Source organism: Mixophyes fleayi, chromosome 8, assembly GCF_038048845.1.
Source record: "Mixophyes fleayi isolate aMixFle1 chromosome 8, aMixFle1.hap1, whole genome shotgun sequence".
NCBI classification, from domain to species: Eukaryota; Metazoa; Chordata; class Amphibia; order Anura; family Limnodynastidae; genus Mixophyes; species Mixophyes fleayi.
Genome location: NC_134409.1, coordinates 105,128,597 through 105,144,508, shown reverse-complemented (window position 1 = coordinate 105,144,508; position 15,912 = coordinate 105,128,597). Strand labels below are relative to the sequence as shown.

At 39.0% G+C, this 15,912-nt stretch overlaps 1 protein-coding gene across 1 annotated transcript in view; it reads left to right on the top strand.

Moving 5' to 3' along the window:
• The window catches only part of IL2RB (interleukin 2 receptor subunit beta), a 106,624-nt gene that overhangs the window by 77,709 nt on the left and 13,003 nt on the right, over positions 1 to 15,912 (top strand). Inside the window, exons 2-3 of the mRNA XM_075183064.1 lie at positions 6,632 to 6,706; positions 11,103 to 11,217. Coding sequence (XP_075039165.1) covers positions 6,649 to 6,706; positions 11,103 to 11,217 — 173 coding nt within the window. The 5' untranslated portion in view covers positions 6,632 to 6,648. The remainder of the gene's footprint in view (positions 1 to 6,631; positions 6,707 to 11,102; positions 11,218 to 15,912) is intronic.

Here is a 15,912-nt window from a genome sequence, read left to right as displayed (position 1 = left end):
AATCCGATTCAAGCTTTGGGCATCTCAAAGGTACGTGATTTAATGTCGTATCACTTGCACCTACAGGTGCACCTACAGGTCTGGTGTAAGTGCTGATTACTAGTGATGACGACTGAGTATGCATTCTAGAATTTGTGTCTGCAATCAGGAGTAACTGTAAAAATGCATTTTATGTACACTAGATATTCATAACATCCTCAAATGTATTTTAAGGAGAAAAAAAATTAACTTTTTTTATGTTTTGCTATTATGACTATATTATTAAAAGGTGACATTAACTGAATAGTTTTTTTCTGTGCTTTCTGTTAGGACTTTATATTCCACATATGTATTGGATGTATCCTGCAGTGTATTGTTAGAGCAAAGTGTACCTATATCTGTATTCAACATCAGACATATCTTTACATTTGTTCCTCGTTTAATAAGAACATGCGTATGTCCGATTTATGTACAATTTTTTTTAAAAATGCACAATACATTTTGTGCCTCTTAATGGATCAGGCCCGGAGTGAGGTTAAAAGGAACAACTGTTTACCTATGCTGATAATGTTCCATGATGACATCACCATTGCTCATGAAAAATTAGCAAGTGAAGGTGTCCTGTAGCCCCTGCCAAATGTGCCCAGATAATCAACTCTCTTGAAAGTTACTGAGGTTTCCTCTATAGTCATAGCTATAGGCATCCATGGCAGTCCACCATGTTTATACACGATCATGACCATGCTGGCATGTCCTTGTTTTCAATATGTTTGGTGACCGTCATTTGTAAGGTAATATTAAATATTGCATTTCCTGGTACATCCAGGGGCGGATCTAGACTTTATGTTTAGGGGGGGGGCGATTTTGCATAATCACGCCCCCTCCTTTGCTCTGATTGGCTGTCCTGCGTTAACCCCGCCTTCCGCCCGCGATTGGCCCGGCCCCCTCCCGTTGTGGTCGCCGGCTGGGACCACTCTGATTGGCTGGCCCACATTTAGCCCCGCCCCCCACCCGCGCTTAGCCCCGCCCCTCCCGTTTTAATCGGCGGCTGGGACCTAGCTTTTTGCAGCTAGGGGGGGCGAATGCCCCGATCGCCCCCCCCCCCCCCCCCCCCCTGAATCCGCCACTGGGTACATCCCATTTGGGCATGGTTGCCAACTACAGCATCTAGTTTCTAGACACATGGGATATGACACTTTAGGGGGAATTCAATTGGCCGCATTACTGACCAAAGTAACGCGACCTGCGCACTATTACCGAAATTACGGTAATAGTGCGCATTATTACCGTTTAATACGGTAATCTTTAACGCTGGTTTTTGCTCGCAGCTCAGGGAGCCGCAAGCAGAAATCAGGGTTAAAATTACCATATTAACGGTAGTACAATTAATGCCACGTTGAGAGCTGCTGAATTGAGTTCCGCCCTTTGACTTGGAGGTTTTCTTCTTAACAACATGACAGATTATTCCTAATGTTAACTACTACTTGTTTTGTTCTGCATGCTAGTGTACATCTTAGTCTCAGTTTGTATGGCTGCTTGGTCAGGGGCGAACGGAGGATTGTCGGGGGGGGGAGTTCCCCCCCGACCCAAAAAAAAAACCACCCCCCGCGACAGCTCCGTTTCTTCAGCGCTGTCCTATACAGCCGCGGCGCTGTCTAAGAAGCGTCCGCGGCGGTGCTGCATACACTACAGCACCGCCGCGGACGCTTCTTTGACAGCGCCGCGGCTGCTGTAAAGGACAGTGCAGCTATAGCGGCCACTTAGTTAGCGCAGGGGGGGGGGGTTTCTGGAGACTCAGAAACCCCCCCTGCATGCGCCACTGTTGGTGTAATCCTTAGTAACTGTTCTTACAGACAACTGCAGATTGCTACTTATCTTATTTCTCCTGCTGTACTGTATACTTATTACGGTACAGAATACCACTAAGGAGTCCATTTATGAAAATATGACAATAAGGCTGATTTTCAGTCTCCTCTTATCACGGAGATAGAAACTCAGCTGCCTCAGCGATACTGGCCCAGAGTGGTAAGGGTTAATTTATTGCTTCGCTGGGTCAGTCTGAGGTAATATGTGCATGCGTTACTAGTTAGAAAATAGAATAGCATGTGTTAAAATATATATATATTTTAAAAGCATTAATTATTGAAAAATGTTTTTTTCACAAAATAAAACATATTTTCTTTCGTTTTTCTGTTATCGCCAATCCTGGTACTTGAACCGCCACAATCTTTTCTTAACTAGCCTTCCCCGTGCTTGTCTATCCCAGACTGTGAATATTTTGGCTGGCAGTGACCCTTTTATGTATAGGACGAAACCCCATCTCAGACTAAAACACCAATTTTCTCCAGAAATATGGCTTTAGTAATTTAATAAACAGACCTGTAAAGCTTTGAAAGGATGATTTGTGCGTCATAGAATCTAAAAATGAACTAATTTTCCATGTCAGTGATCATTAGAAGATATACTGAGAAATAAAGGAACCATCCATCCAAATCTAAAATTCAAGTTTTGGACAGAGTTTAATGAGTTAATAAACATTATGACCGTCCCTGCGACGTAGCACATTTTGCTTGACATTCAAAGGGAAGGTGGGATATATTTTAGCAAATATATATGTTTGGAAATTGATGCTTATATATATATATATATTACTTACTTTTATTACTTTTTCTTACACTTCAAAAGCATTAGCAATACAGATCACTGCTGAACAAATCTTAATAGACTAAATGCTGGCTAAGGTGAAAGGTAAATATGATGTTTAGATGTTTTCACATTTTTTTTTAACTTACATCTTTAAGAAAAGTAGCACGTAGCACGAAATCAAGAAAAACACCTACCAATGTACCACACATACATACACCGTGCTCCTCCCCACCATTTCCTGTAAGAGTTGTGACATTTATGACTGAGGTCCCGGAGAGACGAGAGGGGACTGGACAACTGAACAAGAAGTAACTAGCAGTGTGGGATCTGGTAAGAAGACTGACAGAGGGTTGTGAAAATATACTAAATTACACATGCTGTGGATTCCAATGACACGGGTGTCAGGTAGAGAGATGATTATCATGTACCAGAAAAATAGTCATAAAACAGACAGATTTATATGAGTATGAATGGGAGATAAAGTATAGTGCAAAATGTGGCTCTGCAGAGTAATGGAACATCACATGGCGTCATTGAGGATAGGAGGTGGATACATACAGTAAGTCTGTCAATGACAGAATAATTGGAATACATATGTAAATAGGGAGAGCATTAACATATTGAGCAATGAACTAATGTGTGAAAGTGTTGAAGGTGTTCACATGGGAGGATAATAGTAAAAATGGGTCAATTTGAGACAACATAGATCAATGAACAGAACAGCTTGAAAAACGGAATACAAGAGCAATAGGAACAGCACTGTCAATATATTCTATTTTGTTTTTATGTTAAGAAATGTTAAAGAATCCCTCTGATCTAGCTCCAGGATCTGTTTAGTACTGATTTGGCTGAATACAACAGTGAGTCTAAATGTTGTATGTTTTATTCACTAGCATAAAATAAAAAGCAAACATGCTGTGTGTGTGTGTGTGTGTGTGTGTGTGTGTGTGTGCGTGCACAATAGAGATGTGAGGGGGTAATGTGTCTGTGAGTGTGTGTAGAGGAGGCAGGTGTGTATTAGAGATGTGAGGGGGTAATGTGTCTGTGAGTGTGTGTAGAGGAGGCAGGTGTGCATTAGAGATGTGAGGGGGTAATGTGTCTGTGAGTGTGTGTAGAGGAGGCAGGTGTGCATTAGAGATATGAGGGGGTAATGTGTCTGTGAGTGTGTGTAGAGGAGGCAGGTGTGCATTAGAGATGTGAGGGGGTAATGTGTCTGTGAGTGTGTGTAGAGGAGTCAGGTGTGCATTAGAGATGTGCGGGGGAATGTGTATGTGAGTGTGTGTGTGTATAGGAGGCAGGTGTGCATTAGAGATGTGAGGGGGTAATGTGTCTGTGAGTGTGTGTAGAGGAGGCAGGTGTGCATTAGAGATATGAGGGGGTAATGTGTCTGTGAGTGTGTGTAGAGGAGGCAGGTGTGCATTAGAGATATGAGGGGGTAATGTGTCTGTGAGTGTGTGTAGAGGAGGCAGGTGTGCATTACAGATGTGCGGGGGAATGTGTCTGTGAAACTGAATATTAATACACTGTTAAAGAGGGAGGTTGACGTAGCAAGAATATTAAATCAATAGGGGTTTACCTGGGATTAGAAATGTAATTGATAATAAACTAATAACTAGAGCATTGTGCTGCTGACTAAACTAGTGTCTCACTATTCTCCCCAAGGATGATATCTGCTCTGTTATTGTTACTTGCTGCATATAATGCAGTTTTAAAGTGAGTTCAGCCAGATGTGCTTTTCTGCTAATCTGAACCATATAGGCCACCATACCTGCTTGCAACCAGGAGAGCAACCTAAATACCTCTGGCTGCTGACACTAGTGTTTAGATCATTTGGATACTTTAAATCACTATAAAAACATGTTCCTCTAAAGGAACCACGCAGCCATACATTGCTATGATACCCTTGAGAATGTCAATGATAGAACATAAGTTGGGCACTGCCTTTTGCAAGACATTACACAGAAATGCTACCTCAATGTAGGGGCACTTCACAAATTAACTACTGAAAACAGAGTTTCTATAAGCGCAAGAGATAAGGGAGTTCAACGTGCTTGGGGTTATCCAGGACACCCTGGGCAGTCCCCTAACCTTCAAAACCTTTGCAATAATAAATTAAAACGATACATTTAATCAAAGAACATGATCTATTTGTAATAACAAATCAACAGGCATTTTAACCAAGTATTAGAAGCTATAACAAACAAATCTGACAATAAAGCAGGAAGGAGCTGGGGGCCGGAGGTGAAGTCTCGGAGGGCTACCTGTTGTCCATCACTGTAGGAACACATTAATAAGAAAAGTCATCTTATAATGTATAAGTGTTACAGCCAGACTTCCACAGTTCACCAATTGTATGTGGTCGTCAGTGCTGTATTTGAAAGAAATTAGTTACTGTACAGTGTTAATTACCAAGTGAAACACATTAGCACAGGCTGTTTCTATTTTATCAAATTGAATTAATAATGAAAAACAGGCTAATTAAGTGTTGAGGCGATTTAAATCCAGACTCTGTCTTGTAGCATAATAAGAGGATATAACATAATATAACAGGTTATATGAATTAAATGAACGCATTATTTTTTAATGCAGCTTTACTGCTACCCTGATCAGGACTGGAGTGGATTGTAAATAAGCGATGCTTAGACAGTTTGAATGTGGATAGAACTACAACACCGGTCCCATAAAGGAAAGCAGCAGTAATCAGATAGTCATCTGTAGGTCTATCTGAGATGAGCGTGTTTGGAAAAATATATGAAAGCTAATATAGTAAGTGAGGTTTTATCCAGCGAAGGTAATCAAAACAGCGCGTATATCTACTGGATACTCCTTATTCTTCAAATTACATCCTTAGTAAGAAAAACATTATGACACTATTGCATTGTATTTGAGATAAATACACATTTGTCTTGTTTATAATAGTCTGTGTGATTAAGATTTATTCCAAGTATTTTATTGTGAAAATATAAGGTGAAAAAAGTAAAATAAATATCAAATGGAAACTGCATATAGCAGAATGGTCTTGATATGCAAACATAAAATGCAACAAACACTTTTATACATGTACATATTGGCATTAGGAGAATGCAGTGGTGACCGGAGCTTGCACTTGGTGTCAACAGGGGATTTATGGAGAACACTATATTGACCTCCTTGGGCCCGATTCATTAAGGAAAGTAAGGCAAAAAATGAGTATGTTTTCTCCTGGATAAACCATGTTACAACGTAAGGGGTGCAAATGAGTTTATTATTTTACACATAAGTTAAATACTGGTTGTTTTTTCATGTAGCACACAAATATTTGATAGCTTTATTTTTACGCTGAAATTTAAAGTTGATCTAGGGCATGCCCTATCCCAACTATAAATCTGTCCCCGCATTTTAAATCCCCCCCTTCCTCCAATGGAACGTGGTTTTGCCAATGTTCTAAGGCACTTATTTTATTTCCCTTAATATATCAGGCCCCTTTTGTTCACTTGTCGTTAACGCAAAGAAATGGAGAATGCAGCATCCAAAAGACAGCAAGTACAAATAAAAATGTGTATGGGGTTTATTCCCATTTACATGCTTTTACTAGTGTTAAAGACACTTGTAAAGTTTCGCATGATTTTTGAAGTCAGTTTGTAAGACACTAATACACCATTTGGATTCTGAAGTTTGCTTCTTGGAAATATTTTTTATTTTATCTTTACTAAAAGTTTTATTGCCATATCTTTAAAATAAGCCTGGTTTCTTATCATGCTAATTAGGAGTATATTTTAAGCTCTACTTATGGGAAGGGGAACCGTCTGTAACAATAAGTAGCTGTAAGAGGTGTTGATGTGAGTCATACTGAAATTGCACATTTTAAGAGATATGACAGAGAGAGTTATAAATTATAAGGAAGTACCTGCATGCCGCATACTTATAGTTCAATGATATGTCATCTTTTCACTGCGTTCTACATAATTGTCCATGTCTTCCTTAAGTGTTTTTTTGTAGCTTACTTGATCTCCCACACTTTTGACAGAGTCCCGCCTTGGCAGGATGTCAGTCCCCTGGCACTTCTGGATCCATCTGCTCTCGCTACAGAACTTTGTTCTAGGTAAATGTTTTACTTTATTTTTTAAACCAGAATAAAATATTGATTATTGAAATTGACAAATCTTATTTACTTTGCCACTTTCTGAGTTTTGGCAAAAGCTTTTATCTAATTGGTTGCTTCGAGTTACAACACTTAATTGCTCTCTAAATCAAATAAACCAAAGTGTGAAGTATAGGGGGTGAAGAGTGATGTTTTTTTGTTACTGGAAGTTATGAATTCACAGCGCTCAGTTTATTCAGATTTACACTCCTGTTGCTGTTTAATTCATTCCAATAATAGTCTAATGATGCCAACGACAATTTTTGGGTACAAGCTAGTGGATAACCACAAGACAAAACACACAGCACAAAAACGAAAGCCTACTCCAAAACCAGAAGAGAATGGTGGTTCATTTAAGATAAATAATAAAGGACAGTCATGGTTACAAGTAGATGACTAAGTTAACATTTATAGAAAGACTAATTCATCTATGATATCTCCACCTATCACGGTCTCTTCTCATTCCAACTATACCACATCACAGGAAGCTGCACAAAGTTGTCAATGGCTGCTTTATTACTGGTGGCTGATAATGCTTCTGCCTTAAAGTCACACAATACTTTCCACATCACCAGCTACAATAGCTAGACCACTACCTTATGTATCAATCATTAAGACACACCTCTGAAATAGTAAGCTCAACTGGGCAGGGCCCATCTTTACCTTCATGTCATTGAATGTTATTGATAACTAAAGGATGATAATAATAATAATAATAATAATAATAATAATAATAATAATATTATGCACCCCAAATTAATTAAGATGTGTCATATCAATTGAGAAATTGCCATGCGCTGTCACTTAAAAAATGGAAGCCCTGCTAATAAATTTAATGTGACGCAAATTATAAACTTTCATACAAAATCTTTAATTTCTACATACAGTCAATGTATTACCAGGGGCTCTATTTATATCTTATCTTCACTCATCTGATGTAGATCTTTGCACAACTTACAGCTGTATTTTAAGTTGAGTATATCTCATAACTGCATCCATTCGCATTTCTATTCCATGTGTGTGTGTGTATATGTATGTGTGTATATAAATATATAAATATATATATATATATATATATATATATATATATATATACATATATATATATATATATATAAATATATAAAATCATAGTTCCCTGATAGTTCCCTGCTCTCCTGGAATGTCCGGGAGACATCCTAGGAAGGTAGACTATCAGAGACACACTATGTCCGTCCAAGCTACTTAGTCCTGAGAAGTGGGACCATGAGGGACAAAGCTGAAGTTGATGGTTTGTAGAAGGTAGAATCGCGAGGGACGAAGTCGATTTGTTGGAGAACATAGAGTCATGAGGGATGGAGCTGTTGTCAACAAAGAGGCAATCAAATATAAGGGGTAGATCAGACCTTCTGAAAAGGAAAAGTGGAGGTGTTGCCCATGGCAACTCATCAGATTCTAGTTAAAATTTATCTAGCACATTCTAGAAAATTATAGCGAGAATCTGGTTGCTATGGGAAACACCTCCACTTTTCATTTTAGAAGGTTTGAAAAATCTACCACTGGTGAAGCACCAGCAGAGAAACAAAATTCCACCTTTACTCGTGTAAATATTGGTAGGAGTAAGGGTCTTATATGGGCTGCATACAGGTGAGTTCTCCTAATTGACTTGACCCTAAGCAAAATGCTGATAGCAATAAGCAAAAGAATGTACAGTTGTAAGCATTGATGAATGGTGCACAGCCACCTGTAGTCTGTAGCTGGTATTGCGGTGGATCCTCACATCCGCTTTAAAAATCAAATCAATTTGCAAACAGAAGCCCGTCAGAGACCCACAAATTTGTGCACATATATGTAAAATGGCGACATTTATGTAAAATAACTGCATAAAGTCACAAAACAACATGTGCCCGCGTATGCGCAGCAGCTCTGTTTCGGCAGCGCTGTCCTATACAGCAGCCGCGGCGCTGTCAAAGAAGCGTCCGTGGCGGTGCTGTATACAATACAGCACCGCCGCGGACGCTTCTTTGACAGCGCCGCGGCTGCTGTATAGGACAGTGCCGCTATGGTGGGCACTAAGTTAGTGCGGGGGGGTTTCTGGAGACTCAGAAAGCCACTCTGCGTGCGCCACTGGCAGTGTACTTGAAAAGGTCAGTGAGCGCTGTGTGCTCTTGTGACAGAAGCTCTGTGCTTACACTACCTGCTATGTGCAAACAAATACAGTGTTTCCACTCACTTTCTAGTGTGCCAGAAAATACATATGTAAATAAAACACACGTGCTGACAACCACCTGTGTGTCACTAGTGTCTGTCTGTTACCACATACCAGTGCACCAGTCTATAATGCTCACAAGCTGGAGTGCAGTCATGCAGACAATTTACTTCCTATGTTTCATTATGTCTAACCGCCTGAGTAAATCAAAAAAATATTTATAGTATGAAAGCTCTGCTGCCCATTTCAACCCTATAGTCTTATATAGAAACCTAGTTACTCCTAGGATAGAACTGAAGTAACTGGAGTTTTCTTCAAATCCAGCAGCTTCCATCGACCAAACAGCGCTGAGTATACAACAGATAAAATTGATTAACGGTCTTGTATAGGGTTGAATATCAACTTTATTCCATAAGATGTTTGTTCTTGGTGGAATACAATGGATTTATACATTTTATAAGACAGTCACCTTATACTATTGTATGATCAGCCCATTCAGCAGTCATCACACCACCACAACCCTGTTGGTCTCCGCTAACAGGGACTGTCTTGTGAAAATCATGACTAATGTGGAGTATGGATGTGTAAGATCTAAAAAATAAGATCCCTTTGCACTCAGCTGCCACCCAGAAAAAAATCAGCCTCAGTTTAAATAGAAAGCCAGCTTCTAAAATAATAAAAGCAGAAATCTTAGCTTCATAGATTTGTAAACGCATGTATAAGTCATCCCCCACATCCAGGTGCTTCCACTAATTGGATAGTCCTAACTAATCAACGGGTCATTTTTGCTGGCAGCTGAGTGCTAGGAGATATTGTTTATATAAAAGAAACAATCTAATCAGGTGCTCCACTAATGTATGTAGCTGGGTATATATATCGAGTATCCACTATATGTTCTAAAATACTATGACACAAAACATATGTAATACATACACTTGCGCTTCTCTTCCTGCACATAAGGTTAATAAGAGATGAAGTGACCAATCCTGGATCAATCTTCTATTTGACCGCTATTTTGGATCAAATGACCTACAATCCAAACTCACAAAAAAACAAAAATAGTGTAGTACATCACTTGATTCAATAATTAGAAGAAAGACCACCACTAATCCAACTGACAGTCCTTATATCTCCACCGTGAAGAAGATGTAGTCCACCATTCCACAGTGCTTCCCATGCATTCCAACCCCTAAAGGTATATGCTTACAAATAAGAGGAGTATAAAGTCATCTATCAATGGCAAATTCTTTTCTCACATCCGCATCCCCCAACTCGCCGACCATATAGTGGATCATGGGAAATGCAAACAAACACACGGAGGGAAAAATTTTGTGCACTAAAATTTAATGGAAAAGTACAAAACTCATAAAAACACTCAATAAAATAAACACCTGGTTGGACTCATACCCAGAGAACGTACAATGTATAGCATTTAAATTCCAAAAGCACAAAGTTCCAAAACAACTGCGCAGCAGTGATGTGTTCCAACGCGTTTGGACTTGATCCGAAGTCTTTCTCAAGGCTGATCAAGTCGAAATGCGTTGTAACACATCACTGATGCTCGGCTGTTTTGGAACTTTGGGGAGTCGGGTGGTCATGCTTCACTGGGTATGTCCAGTATTTTCCAATGTGTTGGCCCTCAGACCCTGCCCCCTAAAAGCAGCTCTTCAATGTCGCATGTGCATACGGCAGCTGTGCACTGCTTCATTGCAGTGCAGCACTGAATGAGACATACCTCACAACTTTCTGTCCTGATCAAGATGGTAGGTCAGAGAGCTCAAATCGTGACTGTCCTGCCTAATTTAGGAGGGTTGGGTGGTATGTTCAGCCCCTTTCTGCTGCACTTATACATTGTCGACCTTTGCCCATTGTCGGCCACTCACTGGAGAAACGAGGAAGTGTACTTTCTCTCCTCCTCCTGTCTTTATTCCTCTCATGCTGTCAGTCACTGCAGGACAGGAGATTCAATTAGCCCTATGCTCCTTTCGCAATAAATTATTACAGATCATCCATCCAGTGACTGTAGAGCTTGGGGAAATGGTCAGAGACATGTTCCTACTCTCAGGGGAGAAATGACCTTGTACTCGGTGATAAAGCCTCTAATGTGGACTTAAATCAATTAGGTACATAAATGTAATTATAATAACTTTGTTTCTTGTTCCACTACAGGGCATCTGGACTGCGCATACAACTCCCTTGACCTTGTTTCCTGTTCATGGAAGGCAGCTAGAGATTTGACATCAGTCCCATGCTACGTATTCGCCAATGTTACTAATGACCGCAGGTGAGTCAATATACTATGAATAATAAAGATAGTAGGCTGCAAATGCTGAACATAATGTCTAATAATGGCCAGAATTGCCCCTTACTTTCGATCTTTCAAGCACTCCCTCAAAACTCACCTCTTCATGCTTGCCAACCTCGCCCCATGCTAAGAGAACAACCTCTTCATGCTCCACCTGCCCATTCGTTTCCTACCACCCCCATTGTCTTTGTTTCCTCTCCCCTGTAGAATGTTGGCTCTCACAAGCAAGATCCTCTCTACCTTCCATTTCTTGTCCTCTTGTAAAGGTTTCTTGATGTTCTAAGTTGTGTTTTCTGCTATTGTTTGTTCTCTTGATCCAATATTTATCTGGATTATGGTCTGTATTGCAGACTGTATGGTGATGTGGAATCTGTAGAGCCTCATAAATAATGCTGCCATCGATACTGACTGGCAGCAGTAAGAGGAGTCTTAGCGCTCGCTCACTAGGCCAGTGCAGTGTCCCACTACACATGCGTGAATCAGCATGCCGGCTATAACATGCGCACTGGGACTGAAAGCCAAGACTTCGGTTTCCTCTTCCAGGCTCCATAAAAAAAAAAAATATTTTAAAGTGATTTAAAAATATAGAATAGCAAAAAAAAAAACAGGTACAAATGCTTTATTTTAATAATAAATCATTTTGCGCTGTGGGCATCCTGAGATGGCGATAACAGTAGGACGACAGCGGCTTTTAAATTGGCTTCCCCATGCTTTGTGTGTTAGCCCTTACTGGCCCGGGGGCTTTGATAAATAGGGATTTAAGGCTTATCTCCTTTTGATAAATAGACCCCAAAGTCTAAAACCACAGCATGCCTATGTGTGAGCTACACAGCTCAAACACAACATAATGTTAAAGCACATAAAATACACTTGCTAGATGGAATACCATTGCATTAAAGAGACAGGGTCACATATTTGGGTATTGAAGGATTGAATCAGTCTATCCTTGCAGGTTGTTTAATCCAAGTCACATTCTCTTGCAGATTTTATTCTTTGCTGTTTTTCATATAGTACATCAAATTATGCAAGGTCTGAACAAATACAGCTAGTTTTTTTTATTTCTGAGTTTTATTTTTCTGCAAGTTGAGAGAATAGCTAATGTAAGATATGGAAATATAAGTGAACAATCAAAGACTAGTAGCTAACCTTGTAAGTGGTATAGTGTATTGCTTAGATTATGTGAGAGGCTCAGAAGTAAACAACATGCAGCCAGAGGTCAGCGTAAAACTGAGCGCTAGCTCTTTGTATATGTGTTTACGGATTCGCGGACATTGTGCTTTATAAATAATGAATAAAGGTCTGAATAAGTAGTGAAGCTTCATAGTGTAATATAAAATAAAACGAAACAAGCATTGTACCTACTTTACATGTAGGATCCAATGAAAATAAAATCTATAATACTATAGAAAAACACATACACAAAGTATTACCAAGAAATCCTTTGGGTAAGAGTCTCATAGGAAATGATTACTGTCACAAAACCTTTTCAGATACGTGTGCGCAGGTGTACAGTATAGCACCATGGTTACCAAACATCAGTAAATTAATTGACAGTCAGTAAAAAAAAATAGACACCATTAAAAAAAAATAAGGCAACCGCTGACAGTACTAAGGGGCCTTTTTATCAAGCATATTTTTTCATGCATAAATGGCATGATTATGACAATTTTAATCTATCAACTGACAACTCAAAGAACCACTGAATCAAAGAACCACTGAATACTGCCATCTCGATAGACCTGAAATTGGCCAGCAAACCAAAATGGTATTCTTTATTGCTAAGAATAATTATAAGGATCGAAACAACCAGCTCCATATGAAATAATGGTGCTGCTCTGTTGCTAATTAGTTATATGCATTGTTTTGGGGTTAAACCAAAATATTTGTTCACTAATTACTTAAGAAAGGCAATACATTTAAAGTAGCACGATTGTGAACCATTAAATAGATTGTGAAAATTGTTACATAAACCAGTTTCCTAATTGGCTTTGATTCATAAATCCAAGTCGTTCAATAGTTAAAGCTTCTTTTCTATAACATCATTGTTGAGATACTGCAACAGACTCAGACTTAATGTTGCTTCAGTGATTACATTGGAAGGACTGCAGGTGGCGCTGCTCCTTAATGTGTTACTGTGTTGTCGCTCTGTGTTATAGCAATGTATTCTGTTGTACAAAAAATGTTCTATTTTAGCGGTTCCCAGACTTATTGAGTCACGGAGCACTTTTCAGGAGAAAAATTCATCATTGAGCACTAAACATATTTTAACCTAGCACATACATAGGTACTAAATGGAATTGACAGCAGTATTGACGATGAAAGGTAATTTTAAGCATTTGGGCATGTTAAACATCAAGTTTTATTTTATTTGAAATGTAATTTCTCCGCTAATTTCAGACAAATTAGGAACTTATTTAACTACATAAAGACATAAACCAAAACAAAACAAAAAAATATATAAAGTAAGGCAACACATTTGAAAACGACTGCAAAGCAGGTATAGTAAATCCACAATGTGTTACCCACATAGATGTGGCACTAAAAACCATTTATACATTTAGCTATATCTGGTTGAATTTCGGACAACTGCAACCGAATATCTGGCTCTGTACTAAGGCAGGATTTGTATTTGCTTCTAGTAGTCACATAGGTAGAGAATCGTGAGTCGCATTAGTAAGTTGTTAAAAAGGGAAAATGGGTAATTTTTGCTTTAGCTGATAGAACTTTAAATTCGCCTTTTAGCCGAAACCAAAATCCTGGTAGTGACTTCTTAGTTGCAAAATTCTCTTTTATCGTAGAATATGATGTCAAATCAATCAAGCACTCACACTGCTGCAATGTCAGACATGCTGGCTTTTCCAGCACAGCAGAGTATGGGTTTACAACCCGATAGTTTTCTTTAAATTTTTTCGAGTTCCTCTGCAAAAGTAACAGTTGAAACTATCAAGCAAATTTAGCAGATGAACATGAAACTCATTTAAGATGTCTCCCGGTATGTCCTAATCAAGTCCTTCTCTACATTCTTTCTCCATTGGGAAGCTGTCTAGATTTTGACTTTTCATTGATTCCGCCCAAAACTTGATTTTCTTTCCAAACGCTTGTACGGTGTCAAAAAACAGTTATTGCTTTTCTTTGAAGTGAGAGACTTAAGTCATTCATTTTTAAATACGCCAATATTGTGAACCAACGCTCATCACACAACCTGTCTCCCAAAGAGAAGTTGTTGTCAATCAGGAAGGATCTACCTTCAGCCCTTATTATGAAGAGTTGAGTCAAAGCTTTTCCGAAAGAAAGCCACTTTCTGTATGAAGAAGTAAAGACACATGTAGACCCCACCATGTCATCACACAACATTTTGAGGGGAAATCAATTGGTCGCATTACTGCCAAAAGTAACAGGGCCTGCACACTATTACTGTTTTTTTACTGTAATAGTATTACCGTTAATATGGTAATCTTTAACGCTGGTTTTTGCTCGTAGCGCAGGGAGCCGTGAGCAGAAATCAGGGTTTAAATTACCATATTAAGGGTAATAGAATTAATGACGCGTTGTGCGCGGCCAAATTAAATTCCCACTTTGAATTGTTTTATATTCAGAGGTCATGATTGGATAAAATTAATTATTTTCATGCTTTCGTCCATGACTTCTTTTAGGGAAGGCGTCATATATTTTTACAGCAAGGGCATGGTGGAGGAGGACGCAGTGGCTACTATTGCACTCCTTGATTTTTTTGGATTATTTTTGAGATAACACCGGATGTCTTCACGGATGCCTTCAGGAGCTAAATTAATTGCTACCCAACTTGGAGATGCTTTGCGGAGCACTTGCACAGTTTGGGAACCGATGTTCTAGTTTGTTCTCATATTGGCTTTATATGCAAGATGAGTTATGCCTGTCTGTATGAAATAACTGCACTGTTTAATGCAACAGTTATTCCACAAAGAACTTCCCAGTGTTGCCTATTGACAGAATCATAACCAGCAACAATCCTACCCTTCACAGCCTATGTACTCCTCTTATTAGACATTACATCAACAATCAACCCAGTGCAAAGAACATATTCTATACCAGTCACAAGTCACAACACACCCCTCCCCACCTGCAGTTTACCCCATCAGGTGGTGTAAATAACAGTGGTAATAATCACCACTGCCCAATTCCCAAGGAGAGAAATTCCTGGTTCTTGCACATTTGCAGTTTTGCACTTAGTAAGTAACCTATTTGACGTCTGGCTCCCTCTGCACCTATATATTGCAGGAGGAGTATGAGATATGTGGCAGCATATGTAATGCTAGTCAGTAAAATGTATTACTACAAAGGCGGAATTAGCCTTTAAGGACAAAATGCAAGATCCAGAAGATAAACTCCTCTATCTTTATGTTGCATCTAAACCTCTCCAGCACCATCAAGTCTTGAATGTATTATCATTTTTAGAACATGGTGTAACACTTGTTGATCCCCTGAGAGTATTTAACTAAATAGTTAACTGTAAGTCAGTTACAGCATATGTTTTTATATTTAATTAAATAGATGATCAGCTGCATTGCTTTATGTATAGATTATTTCTAAATAGATTAAATTATATCAGTTGCAAGACTCACAATCTTCATTTGATGTATTTTAGAAAACATATAATCTGAATATCCCTTACATTTATTTTCAAGAATGAAGCAT